The sequence below is a fragment of the Podarcis cretensis genome, assembly GCF_951804945.1.
Source record: "Podarcis cretensis genome assembly, chromosome: 12".
In the NCBI taxonomy this organism is placed as follows: domain Eukaryota; kingdom Metazoa; phylum Chordata; class Lepidosauria; order Squamata; family Lacertidae; genus Podarcis; species Podarcis cretensis.
Window position 1 is genome coordinate 7,501,724 of NC_137181.1, and position 27,735 is coordinate 7,529,458.

Consider the following 27,735-nt stretch of genomic DNA (forward strand, 5'->3'; position numbering starts at 1 on the left):
GCAGCTATGGGGGAAGCAGGGCCCTTTTGGGGTGTTAAGCAGTTGACTCCTTACCTCTCTCGCCCTGACCTAGCCACTGTGCTCCACGCAACGGTCACCTCCGGACTGGATTATTGTAACTCACTCTACGTGGGGCTGCCCTTGAGACTGACCCAGAAACTCCAGCGGGTGCAGAATTCCACAGCGAGACTCCTTACGGGGTCCTTGCTGTGGGATCACATTCATCCAGTGCTATACCAGCTGCACTGGCTCCCGGTGGAGTACAGGATCAAGTTTAAGGTGCTGGTTTTAACCTTTAAAGCCCTATACGGCCTAGGACCCTCGTACCTATGGGACCGCCTCTCCTGGCATGTCCCATGGAGGACCTTACTGTCTTCAAACAAAAACATATTGGAGGTCCCAGGCCACAGGGAGGTTAGGCTGGCCTCAACCAGAGCCAGGGCGTTTTCGGCTGTGGCCCCGATCTGGTGGAATGCTCTGTCCCAAGAGACTAGGGCCCTGCGGGACTTGACATCTTTCCGCAGGGCCTGCAAGACAGAGCTGTTCCACCAGGCCTTTGGCCAGGGCACAGCCTGAGGTAATCCTCATAGAACTCTAGCGCAATGGTTGCCATTAATTTGATTTTGAATTGATTTTAGAATGCTGTATTACTTTTACTGTTGTTCGCCGCTCTGAGCCCGGCTTCGGCTGGGGAGGGCGGGATATAAATAAAATTATTTATTATTATTATTATTATTATCTCCTCTGTGCCTCGTTTCCAAAGGAAGCACGGATACTGGGTTAAGCGCCTTGGTCCCCGGGAATCTTGCACCGCTCAGAGATTGGAGTGGCATGCAAGAATATTATCCAGCCTCTACTGCCTCTGAAAAGGGAGCCATGGTGGAGAGATCTCCATCTACTAATAAAGTGGCCAGCCACTTATTCAGCACTACCAGGATGTCAAAACAGATTTAGAGACTTCTCAGGCAAAGCCAGCTCTTTTATGAAATCTCCAAAAGCAGAGATGCGCTCCAGGGCTAGTTTCTCAGCAGAGGAGCCAAGGTTCATACGTTGTCCATGAGAATTCTAACATTTATTCTCAGCGAAAAAACAAAACAACCCCCCCCCGCCCCCCCCAAATTACTCAATGCAGCGGGGGGGGGGGGAGGAGAAGGAGAAGAGTTACATAACAATAGTCTCTTGTTTTTGCACGGGAGCAAAGGGAGGCTGCATAAAATGGTTGGAGGCATTTTGCTGTCCAGGAATTATTATTTTTTTTTTAGATGGCTGAAATCAAGGGCTAAATTCTCTGTCCTGCCACAGAATGGAAGGACAGTGGCTTCTGGAGGACTGTTGCCTTTTCATGCCAAGGGAAAAAAATTACCGTATTTTTCGCCCTATAGGACGCACTTTTTCCCCTTCAAAAATGAAGGGGAAATCTGTGTGCGTCCTATGGGGCGAATGCAGGCTTTCGCTGAAGCTTGGAGAGCGAGAGGGGTTAGTGCGCACCGACCCCTCTCGCTCTCCATAATAATAATAATAATAATAATTTATTATTTATACCCCGCCCATCTGGCTGAGTTTCCCCAGCCACTCTGGGCGGCTCCCAATCAGTGTTAAAAACAATACAGCATTACATATTAAAAACTTCCCTGAACAGGGCTGCCTTAAGATGTCTTCTGAATGACAGGTAATTCTTTATCTCTTTGACATCTGATGGGAGGGCGTTCCACAGGTCGGGCGCCACTACCGAGAAGGCCCTCTGCCTGGTTCCCTGTAGCCTCACTTCTCGCAATGAGGGAACCGCCAGAAGGCCCTCGGCGCTGGATCTCAGTGTCCGGGCTGAACGATGGGGGTGGAGATGCTCCTTCAGGTATACAGGACCGAGGCCGTTTAGGGCTTTAAAGGTCAGCACCAACACTTTGAATCGTGCTCGGAAAGCTCCAGGCTTCAGGAAGCTATCAGCAAGCCTGGGGAGCCCGCGGGAGTTCCCGTAGGGCTCCCTAGGCTGCAGATAGCATCCTGCTTCCCAGAGCGCGGGGAGCGCTGAAGCAGAGCGCCCCGCGCTTCGGGCAGACATCCGGCAGCCCCACAAGCTCGGGGGACAGCGGGGAGGCGCAGTGCCGCCATCCCGCTGTTCCCCGACCTGGTTTGGATTCCCCGACCTGGTTTTTTTTTTTTTTTGGGGGGGGGAAATAAAGGAAAAACATTTTTCCTTTATTCCCCCCCCAAAAAAAAAACTAGGTGCGTCCTATGGGCCGGTGCGTCCTATGGGACGAAAAATACGGTAATCACTTCTATAACCATCCTTGGTGCAGAAAACAAGATTTGTGCTTGCCGTTTGGAATGGCAAGCTAGAGCATCTACAGGTGAGTAAATCTACTTGCAAGCAGGTGCCACAGGCTCACTCAACAGATGCATGTACAGCTAGTACAGAAGCCCATTATTATTATTTTATTATTTATTTAATTTTTATACCGCCCTATACCCAAAGGTCTCAGGGTGGTTCACATAAATCATCAAATACATGGCCAGCATGACTGCTTCTGGCAAAACCAAAGCAGCGCACGAAAATGCCGTTTACCTTCCCGCCAGAGCGGTACCTATTTATCTACTTGCACTTTGACATGCTTTCGAACTGCTAGGTTGGCAGGAGCAGGGACCGAGCAACAGGAGCTCACCCTGTTGCAGGGATTCGAACTGCCAACCTTCCGATCGGCAAGCCCAAGAGGCTCTGTGGTTTAGAGCACAGCGCCACCCGCGTCCCCAGCCACAAATCCTGCCCCCGGGTGAATTCCTTTGCACCAGAGAAATGAGCACCCCTAACTGGCTCGAGCAAAAATGGAAAATATTATTGCAGCCAGAGGATTGGAACACGGAGGAAATGAGGAAGTTTGTGCTGCATAGACTGTCACGGATTGTATAAAGCCCAGAATGAAATTAAAATTAATCAAAAACGAGATGTTTCCATAACAAGAGTTAAGAAGAACTGGCATCTCCCACTTGCTAAATCAAGATGACACTGTTGCTTTTCAGTTCCTACTTCCTGAGCTGAGGTCCAAACTACACATGACATTTGTCATATAGTTTGGCATCGCAGGGCTGATTTATTTTATTTATTTTTTAAAAATGAAACAGCGCAGTATGGCTTTGGTGGTGAGATGGATCTGGCCTTTGGCATCATACGGCTGATTAAAAAAACAAACAAAATAGCCAGGGTGGAGGGACCTATCAAATAGAGGTGATGGTGTGTGTGTGTGTGTGTGTGTGTGTGTGTGTGTTTAACCCTTTGCTTCTGCCGCAGTCTCAGTTGGAAGCAGCCCCCACCCATTGCTATTTTGCAAAGGGAAGTAAACTCCCACAGGCACCAATGGAAGCTTTTCCTCCCATAGCAAAGATTGCCTTTATGGTAGGGGGAATGAGTTAACCCACCTATCCCCTGCATCCCATTGTATCTTGGGTCCTTCCACACTGGTTATTTGTGTTTACCATCCAGTCTAGTTTGACTGTTGAAAGAGGGGGGGGAAATATGACCTTCTAGCCACCTGGCTGCAAAAAGGCAACTAGACATTCCTTGGTTTAAGGATCCATCTGGTGCCTAGCTTATATATCTGAGTTCCTAACACTGCCCTAGAAGTCGAAATAAATAAAAAAATTGTCCAGCAGCACCTTAAAGGTAAAGGTAAAGGAACCCCTGACCATTAGGTCCAGTTGTGGCCGACTCTGGGGTTGCGGCGCTCATCTCGCTTTACTGGCCGAGGGAGCCGGCGTTTGTTCACAGACAGCTTCCGGGTCATGTGGCCAGCATGACTAAGCCGCTTCTGGCGAACCAGAGCAGCGCACGGAAACGCCGTTTACCTCCCCGCCGGAGAGATACCTATTTATCTACTTGCACTTTGACATGCTTTTGAACTGCTAGGTTGGCAGGAGCAGGGACCGAGCAACGGGAGCTCACCCCGTCGCAGGGATTCGAACTGCTGACCTTCTGATCTGCAAGTCCTAGGCTCTGTGGTTTAACTCATAGCGCCACCCTTCAGCAGCACCTTAGAGACCCACTAAGTTTGTTCTGGGTATAAGCTTTTGTGTGCATGCACACTTCTTCAGATACACTGAAACAGAAGTCACCAGACCCTTATATATAGTGGGAGGGTGGGAAGGGGCTTTTCTCAGGATGGTAGTAGATTAAAAAAAACCCCAGCCCACCCTCCCACTATATATAAGGGTCTGGTGACTTCTGTTTCAGTGTACCTGAAGAAGTGTGCATGCACATGAAAGCTTATACCCAGAACAAACTTAGTGGGTCTCTAAGGTGCTGCTGGACAATTTTTAATTTTTAAAATTTATTTTGACTGCATCAGACCAACACGGCTACCTATCTTCCCTGGAAGTATCTGGCTTTTAAGCCAGACAGATCCCGTGTCCTGAAGCTCAAAACATAGGAGCTTTCCACTAGAAGCATTTTTACTTGGCATTATAGGTGAGGATATCAATAGAGAGGATGCAAAATTGTTCTTATATGCAACAAAAGCAACAAGGGTATTGTTGGCTCAGAAATGGAAGCAAGAAGAAATACCAACGAAAGAAGAATGGCAGACAAAATTAATGGACTACGCAGAATTGGAAAAAAATGACAGGAAGGATTCGAAACCTGCAGGACCAGAGATTTACAGAAGATTGGAAGAAATATACGAATTATTTGAAGAGCAACTGTAACCTACAAATTACGCTAGTAGGATTACAAGAAGTTTTGTAAGGAGAAATATATGAAATATTGCAAAGAAGAGAAAGAAGGGAGACATTAATTATGAGATTTAAATGTAATAGTGAAAATAAGAAAGGTATATTAAGTGAAAAGATTGGAAAATTTTCAGATGCGATTGATGGAAGTAGAAAAAAATTGTATAAGATATAAAAGTATGTTTAATAATTGTTGAAAATGATATATTTAAAACTAATTATATATATATATATATATATATATATATATATATATATATATATATATAAAAACATAGGAGCTTTCCTAGCTGCCGTATATCGAGTCAATCCAGCTCATTATAGCCTACACTGACTGGCAGATGCTCTCTGGGATTTTAGACAGGGAGTCTTTTCCAGGATTAAACTTGCAAGGCAAATGGTCTCCCCCTGAGCTATGGCCCTTTCCCTTTGAACATGACCCATTGGTCTCCTAAATAGATGCATCCTGGTTCTTTAGGCCTGGGAAGAAGAGCCTGCAACAATTTCATGAATGAAGACTCAGGAGCCAGATGCAAGAACATAAAAAGTGCCCTGCTGTGTGAGAGCAAAAAGTCCACCTCCTTCAACATCCTGCTTCCCACACTGGTTAGCCAAACATAGGGTTGCCATGCGCCCAGAATTTCCTGGACATATCCGGAATACTGCAGTCGGCAGCAGCGTCTGGGCAGAAATCGGGGAAACGTCCAGATGTATGGCACTCCATATTGTCAGTGTCATTTTTGCCGATTTCCCGTAAAAATAGCTCAAAATGGCTTATATTGCCATTTTGCAAATGAAGCTCAGCAAAAACCAAAAGCAAAGAAAAGCAAAAGCACAGCAACTTTGGACCCCCCCCAAAAAAAACACTCAACAACTTTTCAGTCTGGTTTTTCACTGTTTGATATGATATATGATAGCCCTAGCCAATCGCTTTGGTAAATTCCGAGAAATGCACAAGCAGTCCTTCACCTGGAGGTATATTGCCTAGGAACTTGGAGGCTTCATTTAGGAAAGTTTTTAAATGTTTGAAGTTTTATTCTGTTTTGAGTGTTCTCTTGGGAGCTGCCCAGAGTGGCTAGGGGAAACCCAGCCAGATGGGAGCGGTATAAATAATAAAATTATTATTATTATTATTATTATTATTATTATTATTATTATTATTATTATTTCACTATTGTTTTCTCCATTTCCCAAGTTCAGGTGTGAGTGCCAATCATTATGTAATCAAAGGTCTGGAGAAGTTCAAGCATTTTTTAAGGGAAAGCGATCCCTATAGGTGGGTAAAGGTAAAGGTACCCCTGAACATTAGGTCCAGTCGCGGACAACTTTGCAGTTGGTGCTCATCTCGCTCTATAGGCTAAGGGAGCTGGCATACAACTTCCGGGTCATGTGGCCAGCATGACTAAGCCGCTTCTGGCAAACCAGAGCAGCTCACGGAAATGCTGTTTACCTTCCCGCCAGAGCAATACCCATTTATCTACTTGCACTTTGACGTGCTTTCAAACTGCTAGGTTGGCAGGAGCAGGGACCGAGCAACGGGAGCTCACCCCGTCGCGGGGATTCAAACCGCCAACCTTCTGATAGGCAAGCCCAAGAGGCTCAGTGGTTTAGACCACAGCGCCACCCGCGTCCCTACCTATAGGTGGGTAGGAGCCCCCCAAATAGGCGAATAAGAACTGAGCATGCTCTGTGGACGTGGAATACTGACTGATTAGTGAGTGGAGGGTCGGGGTGGGCTGAAATCCAAGGAAGGAAGAATGGAAAGGAGTATTGCATGGCAGGGGTTGGACCGCTGGCTGGCTGGAACCCCCCACCCCCCACAACCTCAAGCAATAGGCCCATCGTCCCCTGTGAATTTGTCTCTTCCCATTCCATAAGCCACATAAAGCCCAGTCTGTCCAGCAGGATGGATTGAGAACGCTTTCAGGAGCACTAGCAGATTGCAGGTGGAAGAGGGGATGGATAGTAGATAGAGAAACGCTTCTCTCTCTCTCTCTCTCTCTCTCTCTCTCTCTCATAACACTGGAACCCATGGAACTCCAATGAAGCTGAATGCTTGGAAGGCTCAGGGCAGATTTTTTTTTTTAAGTCCTTGATGCAGTGCATAGTTAAACTATGGAACTCCTTCCCACTGGAAGCAGGGATGACCACCAACTTGGATCGCTTTAAAAGAGGCTTGGACAAATGTATCAAAGGGAAGGCTATCAGTAGCTACTAACCATGATGACTATTCTCTGGTCAAAGGCATTAATGCCTTGAACACCAGTCACTGGAAACCACACAAGGAGAGAGGGCTCTTGTGCTCGGATCCTGTTTCCCACCTGGTTGGCCGCTGTGAGAACAGGGTGCTGAGCTAAATGGGTCATTGGCCTGATCCGGCAAGCTCTTCTTATGTTCGCCCTTAAGCATGCACCTAGCTCCCCCATCAGTGCCAACAGTTCGCACGAAGCCTTCCTTTTCCTCCTCCTGCAATTCCATTTCTGAGGCCAGAAGTTTTAAAAGGCAATTTAAAATGAGATGATCAGCCAGCAATGATTCTCACCGCGGCACCGTTACCCTAAGTAGTGGGAGGATTGATTTATCATGAATATTTAGACAGGTATTATGGTTTATTAAACGTGCAACATCATCTAGTCCACATCCCCTGCACAGCTGTCCCAGACAGGGATTGAACCTGCAACCTTGGCGTTATCAGCACCATGCCCTAACCAACTGAGCTATCCAGGCTGATTATTTTTACAAGTTCGTTTTTACCCTCAACCCATCCATTCCCCATGGCTTCTCTTCGTTACACTTCTCAGCTTCCCCCTTTGATTCAGGCTACTGCCACAGACTCACCAGCAGACCTTAGGCAAGCGACTCTCTCGCCTTTAACTCCCTTGTCCTGCCCCACATCTGTAATATGGGGCACATGAATTCTGGCTCGCCTTGCAGGGTTGTTGTAAATATTGCAATTAGATAATGTGGGCAAAGTCCTTTGGACATGAAAGCATAACACGTACAGATTTTGTTGTTGTTTAGTCGTGTCCGACTCTTCATGACCCCATGGACCAGAGCACGCCAGGCACTCCTGTCTTCCACTGCCTCCCTCAGTTTGGTCAAACTCATGCTGGTAGCTTCGAGAACACTGTCCAACCATCTCATCCTCTGCTGTCCCCTTCTCCTTGGGCCCTCCATCTTTCCCAACATCAGGGTCTTTTCCAGGGAGTCTTCTCTTCTCATGAGGTGGCCAAAGTCTTGGAGCCTCAGCTTCACGATCTGTCCTTCCAGGGAGCACTCAGGGCTGATTTCCTTCAGAATGGAGAGGTTTGATCTTCTTGCAGTCCATGGGACTCTCAAGAGTCTCCTCCAGCACCATAATTCAAAAGCATCAATTCTTCGGCGATCAGCCTTCTTTATGGTCCAGCTTTCACTTCCATACATCACTACTGGGAAAACCACAGCTTTAACTATACGGACCTTTGTTGGCAAGGCAATGTCTCTGCTTTTTAAGATGCTGTCTAGGTTTGTCATTGCTTTTCTCCCAAGAAGCAGGCGCTTTTAATTTCGTGACTGCTGTCACCATCTGCAGTGATCATGGAACCCAAGAAAGTAAAATCTCTCACTGCCTCCATTTCTTCCCCTTCTATTTGCCAGGAGGTGATGGGCCCAGTGGCCATGATCTTCGTTTTTTTGATGTTGAGCTTCAGACCATATTTTGCGCTCTCCTCTTTCACCTTCATTAAAAGGTTCTTTAATGAAAAAGAACCTTTAATGAAAAGGTTCTTTACTGAAAAGGTTCTCACATGTATAGATAGGAAGCATTTATTTTCTTATGTCCAGTGTGGTCCTTCTTGCTATTCCCCCTGCCCTTACTTAGCTTATGATTGTTCATAGGTGATAACCTCTGCCACAGTGGTGGCTGGTGCCCTTTGCAGCTGGTAGGGCGGAAAGATGGGAGACCAACAATAGGTGGCGCTAACGACAGGCAGAGCCACCCCCTGGCTGGTTTTAACTAAGGAGGCAAGCGGCAGGCAGGCAGAGTTGTGGGAAAACCCTCAATTCTTCTGTGAGTTTCCACATTAGGCATGGCTTTTGCAAGTCCTTGATGCCTGCAAAACTTTCCACTTGGTCGAAGAGCAGAGGTGTTCAGCATTCCCTGTGTCGACTGGCCCCAACCTGGGACCCTCCAGACATTTTTCATTTGTTTAATTTTTTCATTCATTGCATTTATAGAATTTATATCTTTCCGGGTTTTTTTGTCCAAGGGACTCAAGGCTCATACATAGTTACCCCCAATCTCATTTACTCCCCACAACAACCCAAGGTTCTGCTCCTCTTCATTTAATCCCCACAACAACGTGGTGAGGTAGCTTAGGCTCAGCTTAGGCTGAGAGTCAGTGACTAGTCCAAGGTCACCCAGTGAGATTCATGGCCAAGTGGGGATTCAAACCCTGATCTCCTAGATCCTAGTCTGACACTAACCGAGGCCTAGGCAAACTTAGCCATCCAGATGTTTAGGACTACAATTCCCATCATCCCTGACCACTGGTCCTGTTAGCTAGGGATGATGGGAGTTGTAGTCCCCAAACATCTGGAGGGCCAAGTTTGCCCATGCCTGTTCTAAAAGTTGTATATCTCCTTGGCCCAATAGCCTTCTCAATCTGGCCCATGGACGGTCCAGGAATCAGCGTGTTTTTACATGAGTAGAATGTGTCCTTTTCTTTAAAATGCATCTCTGGGTTATTTGTGGGGCCTGCCTGGCGTTTTTACATGAGTAGAATGTGTGCTTTTATTTAAAATGCATCTCTGGGTTATTTGTGGGGCCTGCCTGGTGTTTTTACATGAGTAGAATGTGTGCTTTTATTTAAAATGCATCTCTGGGTTATTTGTGGGGCGTAGGATTTCATTCATCCCCCCCCAAAAAATATAGTCTGGCCCCCCACAAGTTCTGAGGGATAGTGGACCAGCCCCCTGCTGACTAACCACACTGGCCCTTAGTTGTGATTTGGACTACAATTCCCACCAGCCCCAGCAGGAACAAGGGGTACTGTGGTTCCAAACACTTAGAATCATAGAATCATAGAGTTGGAAGAGACCACCAGGGCCATCGAGTCCCACCCCCTGCCAAGCAGGAAACGCCATCAGAGCACTCCTGACATATGGTTGTCAAGCCTCTGCTTAAAGACCTCCAAAGAAGGAGACTCCACCACACTCCTTGGCAGCAAATTCCACTGTCGAACGGCTCTTACTGTCAGGAAGTTCTTCCTAATGTTTAGGTGGAATCTTCTTTCTTGTAGTTTGGAACCATTGCTCCGTGTCCGCTTCTCTGGAGCAGCAGAAAACAACCTTTCTCCCTCCTCTGTGTGACATCCTTTTATATATTTGAACATGGAGAGAGAGAGAGATCACTTGAGAGAGCCCACGCTGGGCATGGCTGGTTTATGCAGCCTGGCATTGACTCTCCAGGTTTTTTAATGGAAGACTTTCCCCAGCCCTATGTAGGGACGCCGGGGAGGAATTGAGCCGGGGGATCCTTCTGCATGCAACGCCAATGCTCTACCCATTGAGACAAACCTTTCCCTAAGTAACGGCAGGTGGCAGAATGCAGAAAGCTGGGAAGCAGAGCTCAAAAGGGGGGAAAGAGAGAAACAAGAGAACATGAGCAGTTGTCATGTACCAGCGAGACAGCTGAGCCTGCCAACTGTACACTTTGGCTATGCAAAAGACAATGTGTTCAATTTGGCTCCCATCCAGGCTGGATTTACGTGGTTGTAATTCCGTTGGCAAAGGCAGAGCGATATTTTCACAGAGGACAATGCACTCAAACTGAGGCCCGATGGAAATGTGGCACTCAGTCAAGTTCACCCCCCCCTTTTTAAAAAAACCTCTCAACGGACATTTTTCTCACTCTACGAAGGTTTTTGGGGTGGTAAAGGAATGTTTTTTTGGATCAGGGTTCCCGATAGAGGAACCGCAATTCCTGGTTAAAAACTACTGTACTAATTTTAATGGCGTTAAGGAACAACACTCGGCTCGGTCCTGCGATGCCAATTCTGGATTGGGGCTTTGCAAAGCAACACACGAAGAAGAGCTCTGTTTAACCCTGAAGCTCACATCCTTCATTATCTACTCGCGCACCCATCTCAGTCACACTGAGGTGTTGCTACTCTGTGAAATAAACATAAAGGTAAAGGTAAAGGGACCCCTGACCATTAGATCCAGTCGTGGCCGACTCTGGGGTTGCAGCGCTCATCTCGCTTTACTGGCCGAGGGAGCCGGCATACAGCTTCCGGGTCATGTGGCCAGCATGACTAAGCCGCTTCTGGCAAACCAGAGCAGCACACGGAAACGCCATTTACCCTCCCACCAGAGTGGTAGCTATTTATCTACTTGAACTTTGATGTGCTTTTGAACTGCTAGGTGGGCAGGAGCAGGGACCAAGCAACCGGAGCTCACCCCGTCGCGGGGATTCGAACCGCCAACCTTTCGATCGGCAAGTCCTAGGCTCTGTGGTTTAACCCACAGCACCACCCGCGTACCGAAATGAACATGGCTAAGTGCATTTTCACACAATTACCGGTACTTCAGCTTATCAAACTCCCTCTCCCCATTTTAATTCCCATACTCTTCACCCTGAGCACTGAATTACACATTTATCTTCTTTTTTTTAATAATAATTTTTTATTCATTTTCCAAACATTTTTATACAATCAACTCATATTAACTCTCACATTCATCAATTTTTGACTTCCCTCAGTTTCTCTGCCAATCTTTCGTTAAAATTTCTATTGTTAACGCATTTCTGAACTTATTATTGCCTTTAACCATTCCTCTTCCTTTCTCCTACTTTCTTTTTTACAATATTTCTTAATTTTTCACAGAGACTCTTCAAAACCAACAAGCGTTGTCTGCGCATCACATATGCTTTTCAGATAATCTGTAAATTTCCCCCAACACTTTTGGTCTTTCTGATATCGAATCTTCCCAGTCAGTTTATCCAATTCCGCATATTCAGTCAGTTTCATTCTCCATTCTTCCAAAGTTGGAATTTCTTCCTGCTTCCATCTTTGCGCCAGAAGTATTCTTGCAGCTGTTACAGCATATTGGAAAAGTTTACAATCTTTTCTATTAATTTCATTACCTACCAATCCTAGTAAGAAGGCTTCTGGTTTTCTAACAAATGTATATCTCAACATCTTTTTCAATTCCTTATATATCGTTTCCCAGAAGCCTTTCACCTTTTTGCATTCCCACCACATATGATAGAAAGTTCCTTCTTTTTCTTTACATTTCCAACACTTGTTACATGTTTTATACATTTTACCTAATTTAACTGGCGTTATGTACCATCTATATACCATTTTCATTACATTTTCCTTCAACGCGGTACACACTGTAAATTTTAACCTTTCATTCCATAATTTCGTCCAATCATCATATGGTATATTATAACCAAAGTCAATAGCCCAATGTATCATTACTGATTTCACCTCTTCATCTTTTGTATGCCATTCCAACAACATTCTATACATTTTAGACAAATTTTTATACTCATTATTCAATACCTCTATTTGAAATTTTGATTCTTTTCCTTCATATCCACACATTTTACAGTATTTTTTAAACATTTCACTAATCTGGTAGTAGTGCAACCAATCATAAACAAATTCTTTCACCTCTTCATAAGTCTTCATTTTCCATTTCCCCCCCTCTCTTACTATCAATTCTGCATAAGTTATCCACCTCCCCCTCATGTTTATCTTTTTCACACTCATCACTTCCAATGGTGAAATGAATTACACATTTATCTATTTATGTATCTATCGACTGTATATGGTACAGCTTCCCTAGGACTTTACTCTTTCAAACTTCAGCTGTTGGTACTAGTGCTATTATTTATATCTAGCCCGCTCTATCTCCCAAGCGAATTCGAGGCCACAAATAAAGCAACAAAAACCAGACAATTAAAGATAAAAGCATCTGAAAAAATATTAAGATAGCCGAAAACCTTTTAAGGCAATCATGGGTCCCCGGAGCTAATCATTTCAAGGCTCCTGGGAATAGTCTCCTGGCCATTGACAGGGAGGGCATTCCGCAAGCAGGGAGCCACCACCGAGAAGGCCCCGTTGAGAGTCAGCACCAACCAGGAGGCACCCAGCAACGTGGAGCCTCCATGTGCAGAGACAGTCTACCTGCAAACACCAGCTGCTGGGAGGAAAACCAAAGGAGGTCTATCACCTTCAGCCTCTGCTTGAGAGTTTCCCAGAAGTATCTAGCCACCTGCTTCTCTACTGCGTGAAGCAGGATGCTGTGCTAAGATGGACAATTTGGTCTGATGGAGCAGGGCTCTTGCTATGTACTTAAGTCCCAGTTTACATTGTCAGCTGCCTTTTTTCTTTACAAATAAATTCACTAGTCCCTGGGGGGGGGGGTGTTCATGCGATGCATTTCCACTGACTCTTTCGGTTAGCTTTAGCTGGGATTCCTTTAGCTGGGATTGCAGAGGGTTGGCCTGGATGACCCCTGGCGGTCCCTTACAATTCTACGATTCTATGAAACCTAAAATATCAATAGGAATGAGTGAATGGGTTTCTCATTTTTCCAATCTTAAATCCAGCTCTACACATTTCGACATCAGTCTGTGGTTATTTTTCCCCCCAAAGTCCTCAGAAAAATTAACCAGCATTTCAGTGCGAATCTCCAAACATGCAATGATTTTTGTTCATAATTTTGTCATCAGCATACACAGCTTTAGCAAAGCAATACCACCTAACATAACACATTTTTGTATGCTGTTTTCACTAATGTAATGCACACGGCATATGCAAACTGAATACGTAAAAAATAAATACAAAATAAAAATCCAGCAAACATTTTAATCAAAGCCTGATTTTAAAGTTTTGACTCCTGTTGGTTTTTTTTTTGTATCGTATCCTCACAAACCGTTTAAGTGGTTAAGCAGCACATAGCTAGCTTAATTAAATAAGCAAACAAATTTTGCACACATTACTGGGCTCGAGAACTGAATTGGCAAAAGGCAAAGGATTTCAAAGGACGGCTCTGGTTCAGTTTGCAGATTGCAAATTTGGTAGGTTTGCCTTTGAATTCAACCTGAACTGAATTCCCTTTTGCCACCTCTAAGCATCAGAGCCAGAATTCACAGGAAGCATCAGCACACCTGAATTTTCTTTTTTTACAACAGTTTGTGGCATCAGCTCAATGCTGCTTGAGCCAGAAAAACTATTTTACAATAACTTTTCAGATGCTGTCCTTATAAATCTAAGGCGAAGGCTGGCAGCTCTAAGAAACCCCAGACCTTCTGTCAAAACTTCTTTCATTGGCCCATTTGTCTTTCAGACCAGGTGCTCAGAAGCTTTTGGCTTTTGGCCCCCAAACATATTCATCCCATGTCTCCTGGAATTTTAGCTCCAGGTCTCCAACCAAAACAGCTGCTTTAGAGGGCAGGAGAAAGGCTGTCCTCTTTTGCCTGCCACACAAAGAACTCACAGCGACCCAAAAGCCAAGCGTCAAGCTGTGCTGAAATGAATCTGGCAGAAAAAATATATACTGTATTTTTCACTCTATAAGATGCACCAGACCACAAGACGCAACTAGTTTTTGGAGGAGGAAAACAAGAAAAAAAAATTCTGAATCTCAGAAGCCAGAACAGCAAGAGGGATCGCTGCACAGTGAAAGCAGCAATCCCTCTTGCTGTTCTGGCTTCTGGGATAGCTGCGCAGCCTGCATTCGCTCCATAAGACGCACACACATTTCCCCTTACTTTTTAGGAGGGAAAAAGTGAATCTTATATAGCAAAAAATACGGTATATCACAAGATTTCGCACCGAGCTGTGAGAGCTTTGTCATCCGTTCATCACAGTGATACCCGAACAAGGAAAGGGCAATGTTCTGCCATTCTGAATGTCCCGTGGGACATTTGCTTATTTCGTGGCTCTCTGCCTTCAGTGGGCACACCACCAGGCAGAAATTCAACGGTGTAGCTCGTTGGCAGAACACCAGCTTTGCATGCAGAAGGTCCCCAATGGGACCTACAGGTAGGGCTGGGAATGTCCCATGCCTCAAACCCTGGTGGGCTGCTGCCGGTCCGTGGGGACAATACTGAGTTAGCAGGACCAATGGGCCTGACTTTGTAGAAGGCGGCTTCCTAAGCTCCTATGCTGTGAGGCAGTGCGGGGTAATGGTTAGAGCGTTGGGCTAGGACCTGGGAGAACAGGGTTCAAATCCCCACTTGGCCATGACACCCACTGGGTGACCTTGGCCCAATCACTGACTCTCAGCCTAACCTACCTCACAGGATTGTTGTGGCGATTAAATGAAGAGGAGAAGAACCATTTACGTTCCCTTGAGCTCCTTGCAGAAAAAGTCAAGATATAAACCCAGTAATAAATAAATAAACCACAGCTGAAGCGTCGCCCTTCACTGCAGGGCTCATATGGGTAAAGCTTCGCCTGTTAAACACCAGCCTGTTTCGCTGCTATTCCCAGCACAGAACCTCTCCCAGTGGGGAAAAAAAGTGGTAGAGAAAAGAACGCCAGGGGAGAGTCTGAAGAAACAAATTCTCCTACTCACCCACGCCTGATAAATCTGGAGGAGTCGTTTTCCCCCAACAGTATGCAGGCAGCCTAGTTTTCTGGCATGAATCATTTTGAGAGCTCTCCTTTTTAAAAAACAAAACAAAAAAAAATCACCGCCTCTGCTTGTGGGAGTTTTTGAGCCAAGGGTAGGTGTCTATCCCAGCAGAGATGATTTCACTTTTGTAGCAAGCAATGCTCATGCTCACAAAGGCAGCATGCAAACGGTGGGCGGGGCAAGAGGCAAAGTGGGCAGGGCTGCATCACAGGGGGTCAGACTAGATGACCCTTGGGTCCCTTCCAACTCTATGAGGCTATGATACCATGCAAATTTGGCCTTTGTACAGCAGTTTCCAGACAAGCTCCTCTCTGCCCTCCGTCCAGGCGAGCGAGGGGCATTATCAGAGTTCAGGGATGCTTTCTGGCTTTCCGATTCTAGAGAGCGGCGGGATTCGATTCCAAGCCCCACTCCGCTAACCAACACTCTGCAGCAAACAATGTGAATAGCAGGCGCAAAGGGAAGGGAAAGAGCACCACTCTCCAAGTGTTTGCAAGAGAAGAAAACAAACATACAATGCGCTGGAATTAATAAACATCTCGCCTTCTTATATAATTTAGCTTGGCACAGCTTTCCGGAGAGGAAGAACAGAACAGCCTCAACTCAGAGCACTCCATGACATGAGGAATAAAAACATCAATGAGCATCCCTCTAAGCATATACAGAGCGGTTTCTGTTTCCTAAGGAACGACCACAACCCAGCCTTGCCTAGTCTGGTGACTGGGGGCAGCCCCCGAGACCACATAACACCGGTCTTGAAAGACCTACATTGGCTCCCAGTACGTTTCCGAGCACAATTCAAAGTGTTGGTGCTGACCTTGAAAGCCCTAAACGGCCTCGGCCCAGTATACCTGAAGGAGCATCTCCACCCCTATCGTTCTACCGGGACACTGAGGTCCAGCGCCGAGGGCCTTCTGGTGGTTCCCTCCCTGTGAGAAGCGAAGTAACAGGGAACCAGGCAGAGGGCCTTCTCGGTGGTGGCGCCCACCCTGTGGAACACCCTCCCATCAGATGTCAAAGAGATAAACAACTACCTGGCATTTAGAAGACATCTGAAGGCAGCCCTGTTTAGGGAAGTTTTTAATGTGTGACATTTTAATGTATTTTTAATCTTTGTTGGGAGCCACCCAGAGTGGCTGGGAAGACCCAGCCAGATGGGCAGGGTACAAATAAATTCTTCGTCTTCCTCTTCTTCTTCTTCTTCTTCTTCTTCTTCTTCTTCTTCTCCGGGGAAATGAAAAAGAACCTCAAACCGTGATGTGACCTTATAAATGTGTCAGCCATAGGAGGTTTTTTTTGGGGGGGGGGGCTGAGAAGGCTGATAAATAAGAGGATCAGAGCAGGCATGAGGGGAGAATCTAACCCACTCCTCCCCAGATTTAACCCCCTGCTTTGAAGCTAGTATCACTGAGAGGAACAGTTGCTCCCACACCCAATTTCAACATATGGGTTTATCCTCACCAAAGATGGAAAGGGTTAAACCTCCACCTTCCTCCCCACCTGCCACAATCCCCAAAATTATTAGGTCTTCATTCAATCCGATTTTCTTTTTTAAAAAACAACTACAACACACCCGTCATGGCTACTTTGGCCCTAAGACTGCGGGGCTTTGTAGGGTTCAAGGCTATGAAGCGCTTGACACACAAATGTTATGAAAATTGGACTGTGGTCCTTTAATTGCCTGCATCAACCTTCCCCAAGCCGGTGTTTTCTAGTGGTTGTCAGGCTAGGACCTGGGTTCGAATCCTCACTCATCTGTGAAGCTCCCTGGGGAACCTTGGGCTCTCAGCTCACAGGGTCGTTGCTGTGGGGATTCGGTGAGGAGGAGAAGAACCATTTAAACCACCGCAGGTGGCGCTGTGGGTTAAAGCCTCAGCGCCTAGGGCTTGCCGATCGAAAGGTCGGCGGTTCGAATCCCTGCGGCGGGGTGCGCTCCCGCTGCTCGGTCCCAGCGCCTGCCAACCTAGCAGTTCGAAAGCACCTCCGGGTGCAAGTAGATAAATAGGGTCCGCTTACCAGCGGGAAGGTAAACGGCGTTTCCGTGTGCGGCTCTGGCTTGCCAGAGCAGCGATGTCACGCTGGCCACGTGACCCGGAAGTGTCTCCGGACAGCGCTGGCCCCTGGCCTCTTAAGTGAGATGGGCGCACAACCCCAGAGTCTGTCAAGACTGGCCCATACGGGCAGGGGTACCTTTACCTTTACCTTTACCTTTAATTGCCTGCATCAACCTTCCCCAAGCCGGTGTTTTCTAGTGGTTGTCAGGCTAGGACCTGGGTTCGAATCCTCACTCATCTGTGAAGCTCCAGGGTCGTTGCTGTGGGGATTCGGTGAGGAGGAGAAGAACCATTTAAACCACCTTAAACCCCATGGAGAAAAAAGCTGGACTATAAATGCAATATATAAAGGAAGAAACCACTCATTCTTGGGTTCTCTGGATGCTGGTGGAGCCTTCCTTGCATAAAGAGGGGGAACGATTTAGCTGGGTCCTCCCAGCAATGGAAGAATGTGTGCAGAGATGTCAAAGCGAGGATGCCTGGTGATTCACGAGGCGCGTTCTCCCCAAGCTATGTATCCTAGCATTTTACCCTGCCTGGGTTTACATTCCTACAGAGAAGCATCACATTCTCTCGGGATACTGTTTCTTCAGTGTGAGTTCGTGCCCTGCCAGGCACTTCTCCTGGCCCTAAAAATATTTCACCCTCCTCTCCCTGCTGCCCCGGCCCTGAGTAGCTTTCTGTTTCTCAGATCTCTTGCTGAAGGCAATTGCCTGTGACTTCATCCGTTGCCACACCAAGAGCTGCGCCCTGCAGGAACCTCACCTCCAGGCTCTCTGACCAACATTTCCAGGGGTCAGCTGTAACCAACCCGCTAGTAGTGTAGTAGTTAGAAGCCTATTTTCAGTATCTAAGGTAAATAACAAGGACATATTGTGGGGGTTGCAGGGTTAAACTAAGACCTCAGAAACCAGGTCCCTACTCAGCCGTAAAGCTCATGGGATGACCTTGGGCCAGTCAGTCTCTCTCTCTCTCTCAGCCTAACCTACCTCACAAGGTTGTTGTGGAGAATTAAAAGGCAATGGGGCGAGGATTTTTCCCAAGCCAGCAACACCTCCTAGTATGTTACTTTCTTTTCCTCCATTCACTTATATGGGAGAAACTAGATGTGCTCATTGAACTGGGGGATCAAGCACCCCATTTCCCCCCAGTGGCCCTCGGGCTAAGGGGCAGGCTGCCCGCTCCATTCCACGAATTCCAGATTAAATCCTGCTCACCGTGTTCCTCATCCCATGGAACTGAATGGGAACCGCCGAGAAAACCGGGCCATTTTCAGTTTGCACAACCCTGCCTTGTGTTCTGATTCCTTGGTCACATTAAAGGTAAAGGGACCCCTGACCATTAGGTCCAGTCGTGGCCGACTCTGGGGTTGCGGCGCTCATCTCGCTTTATTGGCCGAGGGAGCCGGCGTCCAGCTTCTGGGTCATGTGACCAGCATGACTTAGCTGCTTCTGGAGAACCAGAGCAGCGTACAGAAACAGCGTTTACCTTCCCGCCAGAGTGGTACCCATTTATCTAATTGCTCTTTGATGTGCTTTCGAACTGCTAGGTTGGCAGGAGCAAGGACCGAGCAACGGGAGCTCACCCCGTCGTGGGGATTCGAACCGCTGACCTTCTGATCGGCAAGTCTTAGGCTCTGTGGTTTAACCCACAGCGCCACCCGCGTCCCATTAGTGTGTGACAAAGGGGCAGAGCCCAGAAGCTGTTTCAAAACACACACACAAAACACACACAAACTACCAGCAGTATGAAAGTGGCAGGTAGATGATGGAAAGACCTTGAAAGGGAGGCAAGAAAGATCTCCCAGGATGAGAGAATGGGAGAGGAAAGGAAAGCTGCAAAGTCAGAGCTGGGGAGATCTGTCGTTTTCTTTTTAAAAGGCACCTTTGGGTAGAGAAAAGATTCTGCATTTTTGCACTGTTCTTTGTATTTTAGACACCCGGCTGTCAATCTCCTCCTCCCTTGTTTTTTTTTTTTTTTATGTCACTGATCTTATGAGAACTTGTATTTTATTTGTATTTCCTACCAGAATTGAATTTATATAACTGGTTTGGGTTTTACGCTATGTTGATATCTGTGTTCTATGTTGCAAATGCACTGTAACCAATTTCACAACATTGTAACGAAGTAGCAAAAGGAAGCAAACTCTCTCCCCCCCCCCCCCGCAGACGACCAAAGGGAAGGGATGTGATGCATGTGGGAATTATTGGGAATATATCAATGGTTACTCAAGTGCTTCCAGCTAAGAAATTAGAAGCCGACTTGGGAAGCTGGCGTTTCAAGAATGGCCGGGTGAGTGAGGCTAAATTCACACATCATTTGAAATCTCAAGGCTCAACCACCGTATGCCTGTTAATCTGTGCTAAATGAATGCAGTTGGATTCCAATGAAAAGCACTGATTTTAAATAAAAACCATCCTGAGGGCATCAGCAGGATGGAGAAGGCTTGGCATAGCAGGAGATGGCTTTTTAAAACATCGGTAGGACTGAATCTTTCGATGACCAATGGGCTTAGAAAAAGATCCCTCAATTTCAGGAAGGATTATTTTCTCGGTTCCTATCAGCTGTAAGAGTTTAATGGAAACCCCATGTTCAAGGGCAGTATACCACTGCATAATAGACGTCCAGGAAAAAACACAAGGAAGGGCTCATCCCTTTCATGCGCTGTCTGTGAGTATCCAGAAATAATCTGATTTGCCTCTGCACACTGAACTAGATGGTCTCTTGGTCAGATCCAGCAGTCAGGGCTCTGTTTATGGCCCATTCATACTGGCAAGTTACAGTTTTTAGGTGATGGGATGTGCACATGGGAACAGTCCCAGAAAATGACCCTGAGGAAATATGACTTGCAGAGAGAAGCTCCTTCGAGCTTTTTCTCATTTCGCAGAATTCTCAGTTTTAAGGAAGGCAAGGTGCCAAAATGTGTATTTGGCTCCTGAGAATAGCCATCAAAGGACCGTCTTTCTTTATAGCCAAGGTGACAGCAAAGCTCAAATGACAATTAGAAACACGCCTATTAAGGGGCAAGTCCTACTGAACTCAAGTGGGGCTTAACTTCAGGGCCAAGGTGAGTAGGAAGGGACTGGAGGTGTGACAACATCAACCCCCTTTTTCATTCGCCTTCTGCATGAATCCATTTCGCAGATGGGAGGACTGAGGCTAAGTGATGCATTGGTTACCCTCCCGCAGGGGTGGGGTTCAAATTCACCATCTCCCAGGTATGCCGGGCATTCGAAGGGAGTATTGCAAAGAAGACATGTGGGCCACAGAAGAAATGCAATTTCCTACAAGACGGAAAAGGCAGGAGAGATTCAGCTTGTCCCCTATCCCCAGTCTCCTTAATCCTGATGTGCCATTATTCTCGGTTTTCACACTATGACTTTATCCGCTCTCATGTCCCGCTTCAGGGATAGACTGATGCTGTGGACTACAAATCCCATCATCGTTCTCGGATGGACATTGCAGTCCTTAATTGTGGACTTGGAGATCATCACCTGGGTTGCCCCTGCCCTTACGTGAACTAAATCTATGTCTGCGTTAACTGAAGCGATTGTCTATTCCTCCCTCAATTACCTGCAGTATAGAAGTTTAGCTTGTAAGCCCCTCTCCTTCCACTCTCTGCAGAGCTCCCTATACACGGGTGACAGTATTATGAGAATAACAGGCAATCTGTGACAGCCTGTACGTTCTGCAGCGCAAATGTACTTTGCAGCTGAACAGAGCGAGTGAAAAGGCATTAACTGTGGGAAATGGAAATGATTAATGTGAAGAGGGGTGTGTGGAAATACAGTACAACTTGTGGCACAACCAGGTGATTACAGTCCAACAGGGTCTGTTTTAAGACGAACCCTGGAATAATATAGCAATGATCTATGATTAAAAAAACAACAACTGGGGGAAAACGAAACAGAACTTGGGGGACAAGCAAATGATTGTAGGCAGAAACCAAAGTCCTGATGCACAAACTCCGTGAATGGAAGTCCATCCTTTTTGTTCAAGGTAAAGTAAAGGTAAAGGGACCCCTGACCATTAGGTCCAGTCATGACTGACTCTGGGGTTGCGGCGCTCATCTCGCTTTACTGGCCGAGGGAGCCGGCATACAGCTTCCGGGTCATGTGGCCAGCATGACTAAGCCACTTCTGGCGAACCAGAGCAGCGCACAGAAACACCGTTTACCTTCCCGCCGGAGCGGTACCTATTTATCTACTTGCACTTTGACGTGCTTTCAAACTGCTAGGTTGGCAGGAGCAAGGACTAAGCAACAGGAGTTCACCCCGTCGTGGGGATTCGAACTGCTGACCTTCTGATCGGCGAGTCCTAGGCTCTGTAGTTTAACCCACAGTGCCACCCGTGTAGCATTCTGAAAATCAATCACAACCCAGCCAAACATTAGCCCTCCGATTGACTTCCCAAAGAGAGAGAGAGAGAAATTAAACACTTGCTTAACTTTCTTGCTGAAATCATCAAGGCTCAGAAGTGCTTAGCTATGGAGGGTCTGCGGCGTCTATTGGGGCTATTGATTCAACTCTGGGTGAGATGTATTGCTGGATTTTTACCCACTGTAAGGCTTGTTGTCCCCTTCATGGATCACTGGACTGCAAGAAGATCAAACCTCTCCATTCTTAAGGAAATCAGCCTTGAGTGCTCCCTGGAAGGACAGATCCTGAAGCTGAGACTCCAGTACTTTGGCCACCTCCTGAGAAGAGAAGACTCCCTGGAAAAAGACCCTGATGTTGGGAAAGATGGAGGGCACAAGGAGAAGGGGACGGCAGAGGACGAGATGGTGGGACAGTGTTCTTGAAGCTACCAACATGAGTTTGACCAAACTGCGGGAGGCAGTGGAAGACAGGAGTGCCTGGCGTGCTCTGGTCCATGGGGTCACGAAGAGTTGGACACGACTAAACGACTAAACAACAACAAAGGCTTGTTGTGGGGATGAAAGGGCAGCGATTCAGATCAATATTGTGGTGTGTGTGGAGGTGGAAGTTTGAATACCCCCCTCAGGACCACTGAGAAACAGCCTCCCATCAGCCTCTTTGTCAAGAGGTCCCATCACAAATCTCCTGATTTCATGTGTGGGTCTGATCCTCGGCTAAAGCACTTTGCTCCCACCAAATGAATCAACAAACAGGGGAAATGGAAAGCTTTGCTTTGCCCTGTGCTGAAGAAAACACCTGAAATTTTCCCCCCATAAAATAAAAAGAATTAATTAAGTCCCTTGACATAAGCTAACTTTAAGCTCACTAAGGCTGATGCACTGGTCTCAATACCAGAACTAGATCATGCAGGAACAAATGAAAATGCTCTGAGCATTTGCAGAAAGCACCTGCCTCTTCGCCTGTTTGTGAAGAAATTAAGCACTGATAAAGTTGGAAGATAAATACTGCCAAATGCTATTGATTAATTTCAGACTGTTTCTATGCTACTTAATATATATATATATATATATATACCTCTCAGGGGTGTAGAATAAAACCAAAGCATAAATAGTACAAAATAAAAACACAAGCACGTTTGATATCTGTCTATACACACAGACATGCATTTGTGCATATATGAGAGACAGAGACCTGTGGCCACCGTAATAAATACATGGTTTTAGTGGTTGGCAGCATCCTTCCAACATTCAGAGTAAACTTGTCCAGATCACTGCTGGATGCTTTTAAAAATCAAGTTTGATATATGTGCGAGAGTGTGCATATTTTGTGCATGCATGTATAAACACAAAGTGGAGTTTTTAAAGCATCAGACAGACCTTTGGACAGACCTAGAAAACAGTCCATTCAAAACGTCACCCCCTGGAAGAAGTCCCAGTAGGTTTACTGCGACTAGGTGCTTTGTGCCAGGCGCTGTACAATGTTTTGACCCAACACAGCATCCATCCTCGTGGGCTTTTCTCCTGACACCCCAGTTTCCCCTCTAAGCTACTCCAATTAGGGCAAGACTGAGAAGACGCAGCTCATTGGTAGCTTTGATTCATTCCCTGCTGTGGGATGGGAATGTCCCCTGTCTGAAACCTTCTAGAGAGCTGCTGCCTGCCAGTGTGGACGATACAGGCTTAGATGGACCAAATGTCTGACCCAAGGCAAGGCAAATTCCTATGTCCCTAATAGGGAAAAGGGGTGTAGCTCAGTAGCAGAGGAACTGTCTTGTGTGCAGAAAGTCCCATCTTCCATCTCCAGCTAGGGCTAGGATCATTTCCCATCTGAAACCACCCACAGAGCTGCTGCCAATCAGGGTAGGGAATACTGAATTTAAATCACTAGTGCTCTTTTAGGCTGCATCAACAGAAGTCCAGTGTTCTGATCAAGGGAAGTCATAGGTAAAGGTAAAAGGACCCCTGACCATTAGGTCCAGTCGTGGCCGACTCTGGGGTTGTGGCGCTCATTTCGCTTTATTGGCCGAGGGAGCCGGCAGACAGCTTCCGGGTCATGTGGCTAGCATGACTAAACCGCTTCTGGCGAACCAGAGCAGCACACAGAAACGCTGTTTACCTTCCCGCTGGAGTGGTACCTATTTATCTACTTGCACTTTGACGTGCTTTCGAACTGCTAGATTGGCAGTAGCAGGGTCTGAGCAATGGGAGCTCACCCTGTCGCGGGGATTCGAACCGCCGACCTTCTGACTGGCAAGTCCTAGGCTCTGTGGTTTAACCCACTGCGCCACCTGCGTCCCTGCATCAACAGAAGTACAGTCAAGGGAAGTCATAGTCCCACTCTATTCTGCCTTCCTTATACTGTGTCCAGTTCTGGGCGCCACAATTTAAGAAGGAGGTTGACAAGCAGAAAGGTGTGCAGAGGAGGGCGGCCAAGATGATCAAGGGTCTGGAAACCAAGCACAGATGTTTTTCTCCTGCTCTGGAGGGTAGGACTCAAACCAATGGTTTCAAACTACAAGAAAGGAGTTTCCAACTAAACATCAGGAAGAACTTTGTGACAGTAGAAACTGTTCGACGGTGGAACAGACTCCCAGGAGAGGTGATGGACTTTCTTTCCTTGGAGGTGTCTAAGTAGAGGCTGGGTGGCCAGCTGTCATGGATGCTTTAGCTGAGATTCCCCCATTGCAGGGGGTTGGGCTAGATGACCCTTGGGAACCCTTCCAGTTCTACAGTTCTTCGATTTTATGAAATGGACCAATGGTCTGGGCTCAGTAGAAAGCAGCTCCCTATCTTCCTAAGGTATGAAGGTGGTTAGAAATCAGAGACTTTCCCTTCTCCTGTTTAAGGATTTCCTATCTTGCCCTCCCCCTTACCGTCTTTGCAGAGAAAAAGGGGCACTGCAACCCTTTGCTCACTCACCTCGGAAATCACGCAGCCGAGGACGGTCACCCAAAACCACAGACGCGGTCTTGCTTTATACTCCATAGCGTGACGGTGCGGGGCAAGGAAGATCCAACAATGCAAAATTGCTTCTTTTCTGCCGGATTTTCTCTTGGACAAGTAAAATAATAATAACAACTACATTATTCTGCCCCGTGCGTTGCTTTGCTCATTTTTTTTCTTTTAAAAAACTCCTCTTCATGCAAGAGAAAGTGATCTCTGCATTCTGCAGAAGTTGAATTTTAAATAAGAAAAGTCGTTTTTAAAAAATAAAAATCCACCAGCCTCCTCCTTTGATTTTTTTTCGTTTTCGTTTTGCAGACTCTGGCAGGGACGAGGCTCCCTTTCGCAGAAGAGACGCAGACCCGGAGCGAGACGCACCAGCCAGCAACAAAGCTCAAGTCAATGTGCGGCTCTCTCCGAGGCGCCGCGTGGAAGGGCTTCCATTGGCTCCGCCCCGAGGGCGGGGCTTGAGGGAGGGAGGGGGCGGGGCTGGCGGGGAAAGCCAATGGGAAGAGGCTCGGCTTGGCTGGGTCCAGGTAGGGATCTGAGTTTGGATAGCTTAGCAGGCAGGAGAAGGAGGGATGGAGGAGGAAGGTAAGGAACGAAAGACGGACGCAGAAGGAGGGAAGGAAGGAAGGAAAGAAAAAAAGAGAAGAGGGAAAGAGTTTTCTCTTGCTGTTCTCAGGGTGGTTTCCCGTCGATCGCTTTCCCCAGGAGCTCTGGGAATTGTAGCACTTGGCACCCTTTAACGAACTAGAACTCTCAGGATTGTCATTGGGAGAAAAGCAATGACAAACCTACAACAGAATCTTAAAAAGCAGAGACATCACCTTGCCAACAAAGTGTATAGCTAAAGCTATGGTTTTCCCAGTAGTGATGGATGGAAGTGAGAGCTGGACCATAAAGAAGGCTGATCGCTGAAGAATGGATGCTTTTGAATTATGGTGCTGAAGGAGACTCTTGAGAGTCGCATGGACTGCAAGAAGATCAAACCTCTCCATTCTGAGTGCTCTCCAGTGGCGTAGCGTGGTTTGTCAGCACCCGGGGCAAGGCAAGTAATTTGCACCCCCTAACCCGTGGATTTGCGCCCCCTAACCCTAACCCCCAGATGTTGCGCCCAGTGCAGCCGGGCCCCCCTGCACCCCCCACGCTACGCCACTGGTGCTCTCCATTCTGAGTGCAAGGAGAAGGGCACGACAGAGGACGAGATGGTTGGACAGTGTTCTTGAAGCTACCAGCATGAGTTTGAGCAAACTGTGGTAGGCAGTGGAAGATAGGAGGGCCTGGCGTGCTCTGGTCATGAATCCCCGTGACGGGATGAGCTCCCGTTGCTCGGTCCCTGCTCCTGCCAACCTAGCAGTTCGGAAGCATGTCAAAGTGCAAGTAGATAAATAGGTACCACTCCGGCAGGAAGGTAAACGGCGTTTCCGTGTGCTGCTCTGGTTCGCCATAAGCGGCTTAGACATGCTTGCCACATGACCCGGAAGCTGTCTGCGGACAAACGCCGGCTTCCTCGGCCTATAGCGCGAGATGAGCGTGCAACCCCAGAGTCGGTCACGACTGGACCTAATGGTCAGGGGTCCCTTTACCTTTACCTTTATCAAGAAGCAAGACAGCATGCCCATGTCGAGGGCAGTCTTCCCCAACCCGGTGCCCTCCCAGTGTTTCAGACCACAACTCCCATCTGCCGCAGCCAGCGCTGTCAAAAGCTGACAGTGTTAAATGCGCCTCGCATCCTCTGCGGCTAGGGATTAATAGAGCTCTTTCAGCAGCCTGAGATGACAAGTGCATTAACAAGGCAGATCCCCTCTAACCACAAAGCACAGAAGGAAATTCTGCTCTTAGCCAAACAGAGGCAGAGCTCAGTGATGACAAACTGAGAGAATGTAGTGACAACGTGGAACAATATATAACCACCGAATTGTCATCTTGATGCTGTTGATCAAAGCCTAGGAGACAGCCAAACAAACATCCCTGGTCTTTCCTTCTTTCCTTCTTTCCTTCTTTCCTTCTTTCCTTCTTTCCTTCTTTCCTTCTTTCCTTCCTTCCTTCTTTCCTTCTTTCTTTCCTTCTCTCCAGGGCTTCCCCCCCAGCCAGAACTCACTGGAACTCAGTTGTGGGCGCCATTGCCTGGTGGAACGCTCTGTCTCATGAGACCAGGGCCCTGCGGGATCTGATTTCTTTCCGCAGGGCCTGTAAGACAGAGTTGTTCCACCTGGCCTTTGGCTTAGAATCAGTTTGATTCCCTCCCCCTCTTTCTTTTTTCCTTTCTCCTCCTGTGAAGAGGCTGCATCTTAATGTTTTAATGTTGCATTTTAATCTTGTTTTTTAAGTTGTATTTTAATCAACTTGTTTTTATTATTGGTTGTTAGCCGCCCTGAGCCCGGGCTTGGCTGGGGAGGGCGGGGTATAAATAAATATTATTATTATTGTTAAGTTGTGGGTGAACATATCAGACGACACAGTGATTCTTCAAACAGCTCTTGTTTATTCACAGGCCAGGACAGAACTGAACTGAAGGGTTCAGTCAGCCTGCTTATATAGAGCTCCAGTACAGCATAACTGTAGTAACTTTCTAAAACTATCCAATCACTGAATGTCACTTTCGATCCCTTATTTGCATAACTATCTACAGTATCCCCCTGCTGGCCCAGGGTGAGAACTTCAGTACATTATTATTATTATTATTATTAGAGAATGAGGGAGGCATTCATGGTGAGTTCTGGCACCTCTTTTTCTAGAAAAATAGCACTCTTCTTTTCTTTCTTTCTTTCTTTCTTTCTTAAAGCTGCCTTAAGCCATAACCCAGTATTCCCTGCACTGACCAACAGCAGCTCTCTCCAGGGTTCCAGGCAGAAGAAAATTTCCAGCCCTACCTGCAGATGCTAAGAAATGAACCTGGACCTTCTACGTGGGAAGCAGGTGCTCCGGCACTGACCTCTCTTCCATTAAATATAATGTAAGATCCTAGTCCTCATGTTTTTAAAGCAAGAACTGTTTGAATAGGTACGA

At 46.9% G+C, this 27,735-nt stretch overlaps 1 protein-coding gene across 1 annotated transcript in view; it reads right to left on the reverse strand.

Moving 5' to 3' along the window:
• VIPR1 (vasoactive intestinal peptide receptor 1) overlaps positions 1 to 25,111 on the reverse strand; it is a 122,606-nt gene extending 97,495 nt beyond the window's left edge. Inside the window, exon 1 of the mRNA XM_079946954.1 lies at positions 24,700 to 25,111. Coding sequence (XP_079803080.1) covers positions 24,700 to 24,765 — 66 coding nt within the window. The 5' untranslated portion in view covers positions 24,766 to 25,111. The remainder of the gene's footprint in view (positions 1 to 24,699) is intronic.
• Positions 25,112 to 27,735: the final 2,624 nt, after the last annotated feature.